Below are 16,631 nucleotides of genomic sequence, written 5' to 3' on the forward strand. Positions count from 1 at the left end.
ACGGCGGTGGGCCAATAAAACGGCTTGATTGGAAGTGACGAGGACGGGAGGATAAAAAGGTTCTGTTCGGGGTCGAAAAGGAAGAGGAAGAAGATCGGGACAAAAAGATCGTGTTTTTTTGGTGTGGAGGCTGTTGTGCGGAGAGCGTGCTTGTTGTTGTGCTGATTCGATCGTGTTCTTCATCGTGTCTTGGAGCCTTGCTGAGCCTCGTGCCTCACCTTGGTTGGCTCTGGGGTTCTGCTGACTCGGAGTACGGGGTCGAACGGCGGGCGGACCTGCCTCCCTCTCCTGCTGGCAATTCGGCGCCAGAACTGGTTCCCTGGCGGCTGTGAGCGGACTTGGGCCAAGACCAGGAGGTCGACAGCACCACGGTTTCTCCTGCCCCCCTGACGAGAGCAAGGCCAGCTTGTCCGACGCCAATCCAGGGACAGTTGCGTCCACACCACGGTCCAGCCTGACCACCAGAAATAGCTACGTTTTGTGTGTGTGTGTGTGTGTGTGTGTGTGTGTGTGTGTGTGTGTGTGTGTGTGTGTGTGTGTGTGTGTGTGTGTGTGTGTGTGTGTGTGTGTGTGTGTGTGTCTCTGTGTGAGCGCGCGCTTGGCGCCTTAGAGGGTTTGAGATCTGTATACTCATTGGAATTGTCTGTGTTTTCCCCACGCCCGATCCCACACCATCCCTTCGAATCGCCCCGGATCCCTCTTCTTGCCGAGTCTTGTTATTTCTGGTTAATAATAAAAACAAATAAACATCATCAACTCAGTGAAAAGTGACTCGTGCCACCTTCCTCGTCCCGTTTGCGGTAGAGCGATTAGAACCGCCATGTTTGGGTTATAAATAAATAAACCACCTCCATCGTTTCGGCTAATTCTACGTTGGCGGGACTGTTCAAGTCCCGTGGATGTCACAATATCATTAACGAATCGTAAAAAAACTAGAACACCTTACCCCGTGCAGTCTTGAGAAAAGGACATTGGAAAGGTCTTTTCAACTCTTGTTTTGCATTTCTGAGCACTATCTATATTTGCTCTATACATATAATTAAATTGAAATCAAATAAGTTTTTTGTTTTCTTTTAATAGTTGTTTTTTAAGGTTGTAGAAAAAAAACACCAATGAATCTGAAGTTTACCACCGTTGATGCACCCTCTTTTACAGCGTATTATTTAACACGTATTCATTTTTCTTGACTTGTTTGTGTCCTTTATGGTGTCCCTAAAAATAGCAAGTTTCCTGTTTGGAATCATTTTCAATTTTGTTTCATTGCCAGACTGACTGAATTTTACAAATGCACATGTGCATTTGGGACAAACAATCCTGAGACGTCAGTACAATTTGCCAAATTCAGAGCCAAAGTGGGTTCAAATCGGCTATTAACTGTCATCCTGGTGTTTTTCAGGAAGGGCGATGCATCATTGTGTGCCATCCCTCAGATGGATGTGAAACTGGGCATTCCATCTGCCAGTATTTGTTAGTGAATGATAGATTCCACGGTGTCTTTTACGAAGAGTAGTTGAACTATCATCGGCATTTGGGTGAAGTTCCAAATTCCTGATTGTACTGTGGGTAGCAAGTGGTCTGTTCTTCTCGAGGAGCTTTGATTGTGGTTCCTGTCTGAGCAGCAAATTCTGCACGCTAATCAAATTGACCAGGTGATTTGCATGTTTCATATGAACAGCGACTAATGGCAATAACTGATACTTGTTCCTACTCTCCTTGATTTACAAGCTCTTTTAATATATTCTGGAATATATAATCATTTTTATGTTCATGTTGCTACGTTAACTTCTCATGCACCATTTTTATATTTCGAGCTAAAGTTGTTTGTTCCTTGATGAATAAGGTTATTTTGAAGTAATTATCACCCATTCCAATGGTCCAATGTCTGTGCTTTAGATGGGAAAAACGTTTGGTCAGCTGGCGTACATAAGGCACATCATCACCTTCAGCCTATCTCCGTTCGAGCAACGGGCTTTTCCCAACTTCTTCTCCAATGGATTCCCTAATCTGGTTCGTCGTTTCCGGGGCCAGATTTTTCGCATTGGTCCACGTAAGTAACATCGTGTGTTGTGTGTACACATGCATGAAGCATAAAGGAGATTGCAATCATTACCTTCGCATTCTGTGAAAGGTAATGTTTTGGTCGCTGTGTATTTATTTATTTGTGAATATGTGTGTTTGTTTGTTATTCGCATAACTCAGAAAGTATTAAACCGAATTGCATGAAATTTGGTGGGATGATTCGTGGGTATCCAAGGATAATTTGATTAGATTTTGGGAGCGATCGGGTCAAAGGTCAAGGTCAAGGTCATGAAAAGGTCAAAAACACTCTTTTGAGCATAACTTCCTTCATAATACAGCTATCGACATGCAACCATCGCCATATTGTTCCATGACGAGATACCTTTCGGATATGTAGTGTCGGATTTGACGTAACATCATCGGAAGTGCGTCTAAATGACGTCACAAGATGACATAAATTTTCAATTTTCGATCTCATCAGTTTTGATCATACAGTTTTGTAGGACTTACCTTAAGGACGTCAGTAGGGTAAGAATACTGATTCTGGCTCACTTTTCCCCATGTAAATGAATGGGGGATTTTCAGCGATTCCCTTTTTTTTTTCCCTAAAAATAAACCCCCTTTTTATCCCAAGGTATATTTATTTGTCTCCCCTTTTAACTTGGAGGTTGAACCTCATTGAATTGAACACCTGGGGGTTGAACAGCTCACTCATTGAACCTATAAAGATTTGTTCATTCTCAAATTCCTTCAATAGTTTAATTTTCTTTGCACAATAATCCCCATCTAAAATATTGACAAACAAAACATTTGAATCTTTATATTTTTTAAGATACCCCTTTTGTGCCATTACGAAATGATAAACTTCTCTTAATGCTCTCATCTGGCCACCTCCTGAGCCACATATCATTTTGAGATTATAGTAAATTGTTTTTTCATTGTTCAATTGATAACCATCAAAGTTTTCAGTCCATTCAAGGATATTCATTTTTTTCTTTACATCCTCTAACTTACTAGTTTTTCAATTAATTCGCTTATTTGTTTTATTTACCTTTGTTTTAGTTATTTTTTCAATAAAACTTATTTGATATTTTTCACATTCATTATGTTTTCCATTTATATACCAAGACTGAGATTTTCTCCACTCTTTAGTTTGATTAATACTTGGTTTAACCATTTATATATTGTGAAAAAACGCGGCGGTAGCCCTTAAAAAACCCCAACCCATCTTCCCATCGTTAAAACACAATCTATTCTATTCACTCGATCATACAATATCCATATGGAACACAATCTATTCCATTATCTAAAATAAATCTCTTATCATCAAAGGCTCCTAATGCCTTTTTATTTACTTCTTCACTATATATGTTATGTTTATAACTTCTTATTGTATTCATTTTCCTATATTCTTCTTTCTTATTCATCAAACAATTATAATAATTTCTAAAAGTTATTGATTTCTTTATTACATATTTCTTTATTCCCTTTAACCTCTTATCAATCTGTTCACCATACTTATAAGCATATGCCTTTGCTCTCAATCCAATAAACTCACTCATTACTTTTCCACCCAACTCATCCTTAAACTTACCAATAACCTTTTCATTCTTTTTGGAAAATAACTCACTCTTCTTGCTGAAATTACTTGTATCATATACTCCAATATTTTTCTTCATATCTTCATAAACATCATCAGTTTTTATATCTAGGATAAAACTATCAGTGTCCATATACAACAATGAAACATTTTCACCATACTCTTTCTTTAAGTCATTATACAAATAATCATACATCAATATCTTTGATAAATCAAGAACTGCTGTTCCAATATAAATTGGTTTATCCATTACAATACTTTCCTTTTTCATATGAATTGCAGAAAAGTTCTCTGAAAAAACCTCTTCTCTCTCAAAACTTGGTTTATTTATCAATCTCGAAGCTTCTTTCCAAGATGTTGCGAATCTAATGTTTTGCCTGTTTCTAACATTTTCCATAGTCTTTCCAAATACAGCATTATTCATTAATTTATAAAAGTCCCCTTCAAATTTTACTTTTGTATTTGCTCTCATATCTGTATTGAATTGAATATACTTTTTCACCCAAGGACTTTGTTTAAATTTTAAAACTCTATGAATTTTAGCTACTCTCACTCCTTCTCTCAAAAACTGTTTCAAGCTTCTCTGATGTAAAACATATCCCTCTTTATCATAGAATGTTGTTAATAACTTTTCTGTTGATTTGCCTTTAATATTAAAACTTTTATGATAATCACTGAACCATTCTTTCTTTGGGGTTTCTTTCTCACATGCAAAAGGAAGGTCTTTATGCTTATTATGAAGAACACTCGGGTACCTCAAATCAACTTCAAAATAATAACCTTCTTCTTCGTCATTCAATTCCTCTTGAGAAGAAATAACAATATTCATCAAAGCCTTTTCATAATCCTTTTCTTCCACCCACTCTAATTTACCATAAGGCACAGATTGAGACATTGCCCATCCATACAAATTATTAGCATCAAAATACATCAAATAATTACTATCTTTTTCACTATCATAATTTGGGAGATATTTATTATTTGCTTTCGCATATCTTTTTGAACATACTTGTGATATTCCACCTCTCTTGGACTTCTCAATCATCAAAAGCATATCAACATCACTGATTAAATCTATATCTTGTTTTGTCATTTTCAACATTGCACTCCAAGCTAAACCAGGAGCTGTGAAATAGTGGGCAGGGTCTAATCCATAACAATTTTTATTATGACAGAGTGTTCTAAAAGCCTCAAACACATCAGTTAACAATAAAACATCTGTTTTTAGATATAAATCATGATATTCTCCAAGGTTCTTTATCTTAAATATTTTCCATATTTCTTGTGCGTGTTTATATTCCTTATCACTTGTCTCTTCTTCATAAAGGTTATTATAGAAACTTTCTTTTGAAGGAAGTTGTGTTTCTTTAAATCTCATAAATGAATCCATATAATCATAAGGATAAATTCCCTTACTTGTAAGAATTTTCTCTTTACTTTGAATTTCATTCCTTGTTTGAATTTCCTCTCTCGTAAGAATTCCTTCTTTAATCAGAATTTCATCTTTAATCTGAATTTCCTCTTTAGTTAGAATTTCATTCATTGTTCGAATTTTCTTTATAATTAGAATTTCATCTTCAGTTAGAATTTCTTCATTAATTAGAGTTTCCTCTTTACTTTGAATTCTCTCTTTAATCTGAATTTCCTCTTTAGTGAGAATTTCCTCTTTTGGAAAGAATGAATTAAGATTTGGAAAAGAGTCCGTGGAGCTTAGATTTGATGCGAGGTAGGCTAGTGGTGTTCCCATAAACTTGTAAGAATCTAGAAACCTAATACGAGTTAAAGGTTTTGTGAATATCATTTTTGAAAATGAAATATACTTTTGACTTGTGTTTGTTATGGCAGAAATATTCCCTGGTGTTTTTGAAAGTTCATTTATAAATAGATGTGTATCATAGTTGGCGCTGTTGTGAAGAAAGACTGGAATAAAAGAAGGTAATTTATAATTAAGATTACAACAGGAATGAGCGGGACCTCTATATTTACCAGTAAGATGACAATGGTCTCTAACTTTAGACTCCTTAATTTCCCCCTCACAAATATGACAGATATTGTTCATTCTAAATTCTAATTTTTCTTCTTTGGTTAATTTCATCGGTTCATTTGTTTCTTTCATTAATTTAGTGAGTCTTATACAATCCTTTTCTAATCGTTTTACAAACTCTTGTGAAGCATTTTTTCCACGATAATGTTCAAGTTTGTTATACTTTTCTCCAACAGATGATTTGATATAATAACAGAAACCACAAGGAATATGTTTTTGATATTTATTTGTATATGGTTCTTTTGGATTAGGAGAAGCAGTATTTATCTTTTTAAGGATACATTCAAAATCAGCGTATATCACAAATGGGTGCATGATAGATTTATTATAATCTTCAAAAGAAATCTTTTCACCAGTTTAGCCATTGTAATTACAGCTGATTTATGATTACTACAATATTTTGAATGTTGTTCTAATCGTTCTTTTGTATGAAATGAATTAAGACATCGCTTACAAGGATATATTTTGTTTGCTGTTCTGAATACCTGAGAAGAGATTAATCTTGATAAATTATTGATGTATGTGTAATGTGAATTCTTTCCAACACTAAAATATAAAAGGTCAATGTGTGTTTCTTCATTTTTATAGTTGTTTGAAATTTTTAATATTTGAACTTTGTTTGTATCCGTTAATCCATATACATTAATAGAAAGATTATTCTTTTTCTCAAATTTAGGAATATCTGTTAGTGGCATTGGGAATTTAAAATCTTTAATGTCCAAGGTATTCTCATATTTCATATATTGTTTTACTCTTTCTGAATTACATTTTGGTGGATGAAAGTGAGCAAGAACAGACCAGAGAAAACATTTATTATCATTGTTCTTAATATTAACAACTGCCTTCTTTAGTTTTATTTCTTTTGGTAATTCAATATAAGAAGAAGCTTTAAGAGGGTTTGATTTTAGAATGTGTATATCTAAAAAGATGATTTTTTTAATATTGAATTCACTTCCTACCACTGTATTATCAACATCCTCCTCTTGTCTTGATAGTTCTTCATAAACCCCACTATTCAAAAAATCTTGAAATGATGTTATAAAATGAAGACCTGTTCTCATATAAGGAGTATGTTCTTCATCTTGTCTTTTCATATTCATTTTCACTCCCATATAAAACTTTAAAGTTTTCATTTCTTTTAATGTCTTTTTAATAAATTTTTCAACATCGGGTTTCACTATTTCAATTGATTCAGCTATTGATGATGGACCGGGTTCTCCAAATTGAAAAATCCTTATTTTTATATGCCCTTTAAATGCCCCATCAGTGTTTTTAATATAATAGTCTCCCTTTACTTTAAACTCATTTTTCTTGTGTTTTTGTGATTGAAGATGTTTATTATAACTACTCTTCAAAACATCCTTTTAACAGATATCACAATGTTTTCTTTCCAACTCAAGAGGAGATATTTGATGAAATAGATTAAATGTGTGTTTGTTGGTTCGGAGGTGTTTTCTATAATGTTTATATTCGTGATTACAAACATCGCAGTACGTTGTATTCACCATATTTATAGAATAAAACTTTGCTTAAACTAAAATTTTCTTGATGAAAATTTCGTTTAATTTATAGGTGAATCTGTGCTTAAAAACATTTTATCCTCCAACTTTTTCACTTAATAAATACAATGTTTCAAGACACAAAAGACAAGTTTCAATCAATCTCTTCATCTGTTAAAGATACTGAGAAATATGTCAAGGATGTAAAATTGAACAAAGATAAATATAACAACTATTGGATAAAAACTATTATGGTAAATAATATGAGTTCTTCAATTTCCTTCAGTGGAAGGGCTTTTAGTATACCTGGTAGAACATCAATTAAAGTATCTCTAACAAAAGTTTCTCCTCTCCTTCTAGTAATATATTCAAAACTAGAAAAAGCAATGAAACAAGAAAAAGTATCAAAGAACAAAAACCTTTGGATGAAGCTTTAGAAAGAAAAGATAAGACCATCTGTAATATGCAAGGAGAAATTTGTATTTTTTTCAACAACCCTAAAGATGTAAATCCTGATGAAATAAAGGATGTTAATATATCAGGTGAAATGACATTTCGTTCAATAGTAGTTAACGATAATTTTAAAATTACCTTTAATATAAAAAATGTTGTCGTTGAATCTGATAATGAAAAAAGTATATCGATATCGATGGAAATATACAACTGAAAGTATAGATGAATTTCAGTTTAAGTAAAGTTTTACTTTATAAATATGCTAGACTTTCCTGATTCTTCATATGACAAATTTGAGAATTGTCCTGCATGTGAAAGAGGGGATTAAACACAGAGTCAAAAGCCTATAAACAATGTATATTCTGTGATTATCTTCTAATTAATGATAATAAAAAATATAAAAAGGAAAATAATTCTTTTAGATTTACACCAAAAATGAATTACTTTACAAGATTGATTAGAGAAATGAATGTAAAGTATGAGGGTGATAACACACCTTTCCTTACAAGGGAAGAAACTGAACGTATAAGAGAAATGTTCAAAGGATTGTTGTTATATATTATTCATGGATGTAATTTTCAGGGAAATATCAACACAAGATATTGTATAAATAAAATAATGGATTATCTTGAAATTAAACCTGAACTTAGGATAAAATATAGAGTTTCTAAAAAAGCCAATAATAAATTAAATAACTTGTTTTCTAAATATATAAATGAATGATTTTTTACCTATTTGGGAAAATAAGATAAAATTTAACAACCATAAAAATCTCCCAAATTCATTAAGATGTCTCATAGTTGGTTCAAGTGGATGTGGAAAAACCTGCTTACTTTTAAAAATGCTCCTCACTCCCAACTTTTTAGATTATGATAATTTAATAATTTTCACAAAGTCGAGTTTTTAACCAGAGTATCAACTACTCTCACAAGGTTTTAATGCTGGTCTTCAAAAAGAAGATATAATCGGTTTATTTAAACGTCAAAAAAACCTAAATGATTATAACATTGAAGATATAATTCAACTATTTTGTGATACACAGAGATGTAAAAAGAAATCAAATCCTATAACTTGTATTCTTAGTGATAATACAGATGATATACCGTCTCCCCAAGATTTGGATAAATCAAAAAGAACCTCGTTATCTTTGATGATTGTGTTAATGAGAGAAACCAAACGGTAATGGACAGCTACTACACAAGAGGGAGACATTCTTCTTGTAATTGTATTTATCTTAGTCAATCGTACTTTCAACTTCCTCGTCGTTCCATCAGAAACAATGCTAATACTTTTATTTTATTCAAGTTAAATTCAATAGATATCAATAATTTTTGGAGAGATAATTGTTCTACATTATGTAGTAAAAAGAAATTTGAGGATTACATGAAGCACACGACTGAAAAATATAAATATATTGTTGTGAAACAAGATGAGATATTAAGGGATATATTTTTTGTTTTATAAACAATTACATATATAAATGACAACTATTATTATAAATCTTGTGGGTAAATCTGCTTCTGGAAAAAACTTTCATAAATCAAGGTTCTTGTGTAGTACAAATGAGAATATTGTAAATTTACTTAAAAAACACCCCGTGATACGCATTGTATCAACAACAACTAGAGCAATAAGACCTGGAGAAATAAAAGGTGAAGATTATCACTATATTTCAGTGGAGGAACATATGCGATTGAGGAATGAAGGACAAATATTTGAGGAGGTTTCTCTTGGTACAACAAAATATTCACATTGTAAGAGTGAGTTAAGGAAACTAAAATCTGGTGGTGTTGGGATATTAGAAACTAATCCAGAAGGAACGAGACAAATTATTAAATATCTGAGCGGGGTGAAGATTTTATCATTCGGTTTTGATGTTGATGAAGAAACTCAACGCAAACGTATGAAAAGCAGAGATGCAAGGATTAGTGAAGAAGAAATTACAACTCGCATTAATGTTAATAAAGAATTTGATGAAATATTTAAAGAAAAGGATTTATTTGAACACATCTACTTGAATGATGAAGAAAAGGAAAATTTCCCTGTTAATCTTTACAATTCATTAAATGATATTTTACAATAAATAAATGGATACAAAAGAAAGAGCAAGAAGATTTAAGGAACATCAAGAGTTGGTTTCAAAAGTTGTAAAACAGCAGGAAGACATAAAGAAGAAACGCAGACAGAAACTAACGGGCGAAGAAGTATTTGAAAGAAAACAAGAGAAATTTTTTAAACCACTTTTAAAAACTTCCCAAGAAAAAATGAAAGATGTTTCCACAGTTCCCACAGTAGAATATACTCCCAGAAAGCTTCAAATGTTAAAAGATTTCAGTCAAATGACGGAGGAAGAATTAGAGCATTTAGGAGAATTAGAATATGATGATGAAGGTTTATTTCAACAACTGGAAGAGATTAATCAACCCCCTGATTATATTGTGAATGCTGTTCAAAACAATGAATATTCAGCGGATTCAAAAACCAAAGCAGGACTCATTCCAACAGAACAACCAGCAATATTTCATCTTGTTCAAGAAAAAGTATTGATATTTAATGATGAATTAAGGTTCTTAAGTTCTGCTCAACCCCCTGTTAAACTAACTCCGAGATTAATGTTTCTTCTCACAAAAGATGGAAGACAAGGTTCAACTGTGAGGGATGAATCAAAGTATATTGATAAACCATTGGATATGGAAAATAATGATGATAGAGTATATATTGATTTGCTGAACACTCTAAATTATAAGGTTATTCTTTCTGGTAAAAGTAGGAAGAATGAGAAGGAGAAACACATCATTATTCAGGCTTTAAGTATCCTTGGTTCAGGTATTAGTTTTCTTCCAAATGACCCATCGCAATTAGTTAATAGACTGTTATTGTTGTTAGGCAGTAAGAAGGCTGGAAATAACAATTGTTTTAATGAAGCATCAGCCATTTTCGACCAGTTGATGAACATGAAAATAATTAATAAATCTCAATATAAAGACATTTTATCTCATTAAATAAGATGAGAAGCACAATCCTGAGTTTTAATTTCACAACAAGCGACCACACATCTTCATTCCCATACCCACTACAACTTGACACTACAAAAGAATATGAGGCATCTTTATTGTCCATGGAAACTTATAATACCTTATTTAATATAACCGAGAAAAATGACAAGTTTAGTTATAATCCGGGAAGTGGATACAAAACGATAACAGTCTCACCCGGAGCATACGAGATTTCTCAAATATCTTCCGAAATTGCTCGTCTTATGAAAGAACAGGGTGATGAACCAAAAAATATTGTTATAAACATTCAAAAACATACTTCAAAATCAACGATTAAAGTTAAAAATAACTACAAGGTTGATTTCACAATTGATAATTCATTTAGAGAGTTATTGGGTTTCTCCTCAAAAAAGATTGAAACTAATGGGACGTTTTACAGTGATAATGTCATTCAAATATCCTCAGGAATAAATTCGGTGTTAATTCACTGTGATTTGATTGATGGTGCTTATAATGATGGAAAAAAAAAATACAATATTTTCATTCAGCGCATACTCAACCCCAATTGGTTATAAATTCAATATGGAACCTAAAAATTTGGTTTATCTACCTGTGTCAGGAAAAACCATACACAGAGTAAATTTTAGGTTAACCGACCAAGATAATCGTGTGATTTCTTTTAATGGAGAAGTTATATCCATCAGAATTCACCTACGTGAAGTTTTCCAATAAATAAATACGATGGTTATTGTGAGGAAACACGAGTTGGGAAAATATAAAATAATTACAGGGGATGGGATGTTCCTTTCCCCGTACTACAAGGGTGAAGGTATGTATCTTGGTAGAGGATACTATAAACCTAAGAGACAAAGGGGTGTCGGACATCAATTTAGAGGAGATGGGATAATTGATACTCTCATGGGTCTTGGTTCAACTATTCTTAAACATAAAGACCTAATTGGTTCAACTGCTTCTGCTGTGGGAAATGTAGCAGGTGCTGTAAAGAGTATAAAAGATGCTCAGAAGGAATCTCATAAATTACAAGCAATAAAAGAAATTAAGAAAGGTAAAACTCAGTTGTCCCCCCAAGAACGACAGAAAATAATTCAAATACTTGGATCAGGGTTTCAAAAGTTTTAACATCTTTTTTCCTAAATAAATACAAGTATGGAAGCAATTGATAGTATCTATGATTTATATGATACTATTATTATCTCAAACTCCACTAAAAAAGAAGATTACTTCAAGGTAAATGCAATAACTGGAACAGACTGGAATACAAATGGTACAAAAAGTTTTGAAATAAATAATCAACAAACCTATTTGAATCTCTCCGAAAGTTTCTTGTTGTGTAAATTTAAATTCACTAAGACTGGGAATAACTCAAACGCTACACTTGTAAATGATTTCTTCTGGAAAATGTTTGATAGTGTGCGATTGTATATTGGAACACAAGAAGTTGAAGCGGTTGATTATGTCTCTGCTGTATCTGAAATGATGAAATTTACACTCTATACATTCAGTGATAGAATCGGAAAGGGGTCTGTCGAAGGTTTTATTCCTGATATGTCAACGGGAACAAACACAGACCCTGGATATATTCAAAGGAAAGGAATGTATAATGATGATACAAAAGCAGAAAATAGTTTTACTGTGGCAGTTCCTCTTAAAGGTATATTTGGATTTTGTGATTATGATAAAGTTCTGTATGGTCTTAAAATTAGATTTCAACTACAAAGGAATGATAATGAAAATAGATTGCTTTTTGGTGTTGGTAGTGCTTTTGGTGAACAGAATAAATTTGTAATTGAGGAGATGAGTTGGTATATCAGTGAATATACTCCTAATCTTAAAACAGAAGAGATGTTGAATCGAAGACTTAACTCAAAGAAACCACTCAGTGTATCATACCTCAAAAGAAGATGTCAACACGTTAAACTCAACCAAACTACTTACACGTGGAATTTGGGTGTTCTGGAAGGAAAGCCACGATATCTGTGGATGATTTTTAAAAAGCCAGATGGTGATACTGCGACTGATAAGAATAATGCATTGAGTGATAATGCTAAGGTGAAACAACTTCGCGTTTCTCTAGATGGAACATTTTATCCACGAGATAGATTGGAAATTAATTGGGAAAAAAATGATTTTGCTGAAGCATACAAGTCTTACCAAAAGGTGTGTGAAAGTAATGGAAATAAAGAACCTATTTTGGATATGACAGCATTTAAAAGTTTGTATACAATCTATGCGTTTGACCTGAGCGCTCAAAAGGAAACTATAAAGTCTAATCGAGTGGATACTTCCCTATACATTGAAAGAGGAGAGAGTGAAGAAGTTGATACATATTGTTTGCTTTTGGAAGAAACAGAATTGCAGATTAATACAGATAATGGTGTGATGATTAGTCTCACATAATTTTTTGTTAAATAAATGAGTGGCAAAGTACCAACTGGGGTATATGTTAATCAAATCAATCTTCATAAACTATCATCTTGTGTTCAAAATCAAAAGCCTTGTACGATTAACGTTAATACAATTCAGAGAAAAGGAGCAGTAAGAATTGATGTTTTGCTCACAAGAGAACAGGTTAAAATCTTGAATTACACTGGCTCACTTAAAATTAAAATGACAAAACCAATGTTGAAAAAATATTCAATAAGAGAGACGAGTGGAGGATTTCTCCCAATTCTAATTCCTTTATTTGCTGGTTTAAGTGCGGTTGGAGCATTGACGGGTGGTATTTCAACAGCGGTGAAAACTGCCAACGAAAGGAAGGCTCAACTCCAGGCTCAAAAAGAATTGGAAAGACATAACAAAGAGTTGGAGAAACAAATTAGTGGAAGTGGTGTAATTGTAGATTTTGCTGAAAAACTTGAAGGTCTGCCTGATAAAGCGAGATTGTTAGTTGGAGATATGCTTTCTTCTGTAGCACAAGCAGGTGTAAAATTAACGAAAAGAGGTAATGGATTATATCTTTCTAATAAATAAATGAGCATTGATGAGTGGTTGAAAGAATTTGGAAAGAATACAACATCAAATTTACAACTTGCCAAATATTGTAAGAAATTAAAAATTCATAATGTGGTTATTTGTATGAGAGATGAATTAACAAATGTGCCAAAACATACAAAGAATATTATTATGAACTTAGAAGATAATGATGGGAACGGTTCTCATTGGGTTTGTATTTTTAATAGTCAAGACAAATATTATTTTGATAGTTTTGGTCTTCCACCACCTGTTGAAGTCATAAAATTCTTACAGAATGGTGTTTATCAAACATTTCAAGTCCAAGAATTAAATTCCAAGTGTTGTGGTCAATTATGTCTATATATGTTATTTCAACTCAACAAAAATAAAAAATTTTATGATATTATTTTTAATCTCATATAAATGACTTATGTTGGTAAAGATGGTTCTATCTTTGGTGTATCTCAAGAACTGGATATTGATTTATCAAATTATTATACAAAGGCACAGGCTGAACGACATAAATATAATATAAACAAAAATATTAACATGAAAAATGCTTATAAATTAAAAAATTATCCAAGCCCGACTGACGCGAATGACTTGGTGAGATTAAGCGATTTATCACAATATATATACTTAAATAAAACGGCTGTGTATTCCAAAGATACAGAAGTGTTGATATTATCTCCAGGTCATACAGAATTCACAGTTCGAATTAAAATAAATTTTTATAAAGAAGGGCGTATCGTTTGTATGAGAATAGAACAATGGGGGTATGATATGAATGATTTAGGGTATAATTGGTCATTTAAAATTAACCTCGAAGACCTGGAACAATTAAATCAGTCTCGTAAGGAAGAATATTATGCACTTGGTATCGAGAATGAGTTTTGTGGAGCCACGATTAGTAAACAACAAATAAAAGAATTTAATAAGGGTAAATATAATAATTGTTTTGCCCTTGTTTATCTCATGAAAACAGAAAAAACAGGATTATATATAATAAGTAAGGAAATACAAAATGATTTAACTATGGGAAGATGGGGAGGTGTTTCGTGCCATAATATTATTCTAACATATATTTCTAATACATAAATGACAGCAAGAAGGCTTCAAGAAAATTATCATTTTTGTGTCCAAGCATACCTTCAAGAAAAGGGTATTCGTTATTTTAATAAATATGTTCTACAACATAAGAATGAGGTATTTTCAATAAAAGATTGGCATTATGCTGATGTTGATAAACCGACAACTTTAGATTTAATTAGAATGTTAAATAATGAAAAAATTATAAGGTTAAGAAAAGGTAAGGCTCTTTTAGAAATTCAAAAGAAATTTTATTGGTTTCCTGTTGTAAAAAAAATTATTTTGGATACAGGAATAACAAGAAATCCTGATGAATATATGTATAATATTCTATGGGGTGTAAACGATTCAAGGATAGTAAGGGATGAGGAAGGAGTTGAAGAAGAGAGGGAAGAGGAGGAAAAGGAGAAGGAGGAGAGGGAGAAGAAAGAGAAGGAGGAAAAGGAGAAGAGAGAGAAGGAGGAAAGAGAGAATAGAGAGAGGGAGGAAAGAGAGAAGAGAGAGAGAGTGAGAAGAAAGAGAAGGAGGAAAAGGAGAAGAGAGAGAAAAGGAGGAAAGAGAGAATAGAGAGAGGGAGGAAAGAGAGAAGAGAGAGAGGGAGAAGAAAGAGAAGAGAGAGAAGGAGGAAAGAGAGAAGAGAGAGAGGGAGGAAAGAGAGAGAATGAATAAATATCAATATATGGAAACCAGTGAGATTCAAAAAAGATTGGTGGTATTACAGAAAATAACTCAACCCACCGAGGAGGAAAACAAAGAATTGACAAGTCTATTTGCAATACTTTCGACAAGACTATTAGCATCGACAAGATATGGATTTTAATTCAAGTTTTTCATTTTTTTTTTTCTTAAATAAATGGAGGAGAGAGTGAAGGCATTTCTAAGGATTCTTTATGTTTTAAAAATTAAGATTCAAATGTGCATGTTGGAAACTAAAAAGGTTTTTGCACTCTGCAGGAATTTTTCTCATAAATAAATGAGTTATTGTCTCAAATGTAAAAAGAAAACTAATACTAAAAATATTTCATATATTAAAAGTAAAAATAACAGGGTTATACAAAAAGGTATATGTTCGGTGTGTGGTTCAAAAAAAAATCAATTTATCTCCAAACACAAACTCGGAGGAGATATACAAAAGTTTTTATCAGGAAGTAAATTTTCAACTACTGGAATACCGGGGGAATTACATCTTCCAGGGTATTCTTTCTGTGGTCCAGGCACAAACTTGGATAAAAGATTAGATGAGGCAGACAATCCTAAATCCTGGAGTAAACCAATCAATAGAGTTGATGAAGTGTGCATGAGACACGATATTGATTATGGGAATACCACAACGTTGGAAGAAAAGCATGAAGCCGATAGAGAAATGTTGTATAATTTGTCTCTGATACAAAATCCAACCTTGAGAGAAAAAGTTGATAGGTTCATCGTGAAGAAGATGATTAGTGCTAAATTGAAACTTGGACTTGGAAATTCAAAAAACTTATAGGCTCTAATGATGCCATTAAGACTGAAGAGCAATTAGCTGATGAATTACATAAACCAATATTCACAAAGTTTCAGAGAAGGAAAGTTTATTCCAAGGAAGTTGATTATATCTGGTCTGCTGATTTGATTGAACTCAATAATGATAAGGGGTACAAGTATGCTTTAACCGTTATTGATTTGAGGAGTAGATATGCGTGGGTTGTCCCTTTAAAAAACAAAACAGGTAATACTCTTATGTTAGCTTTTCAACAGATATTTAATAAAAGTAAGAGAAAACCTAAAAAATTGTGGACTGATGAGGGTAGAGAGTTTTATAACAAGACATTTATGAATTTTCTAAAAAATAACAGTATTACATTATACAGTACCTTTAATGAAGGGAAGGCAGTTGTTGTTGAACGTTTTAATCGTACCTTAAAAGAGAGACTATATAAAAAATTCACACAACTCGGTTCACAACAATGGTCATCTTT

The 16,631-nt window shown here is 32.6% G+C and overlaps 1 protein-coding gene across 1 annotated transcript in view; it reads left to right on the forward strand.

The window, feature by feature from the left end:
* Positions 1-16,631, forward strand: part of UQCRQ (ubiquinol-cytochrome c reductase complex III subunit VII) — a 39,481-nt gene that overhangs the window by 13,348 nt on the left and 9,502 nt on the right. Inside the window, exon 2 of the mRNA XM_085896422.1 lies at positions 1,894-2,047. Within this exon, the coding sequence (XP_085752548.1) occupies positions 1,894-2,047 (154 nt within the window). The remainder of the gene's footprint in view (positions 1-1,893; positions 2,048-16,631) is intronic.

This window comes from Eptatretus burgeri, chromosome 1 (assembly GCF_056783735.1).
Source record: "Eptatretus burgeri isolate ZD-2024b chromosome 1, Ebu_testis_v1, whole genome shotgun sequence".
Classification (NCBI taxonomy): domain Eukaryota; kingdom Metazoa; phylum Chordata; class Myxini; order Myxiniformes; family Myxinidae; genus Eptatretus; species Eptatretus burgeri.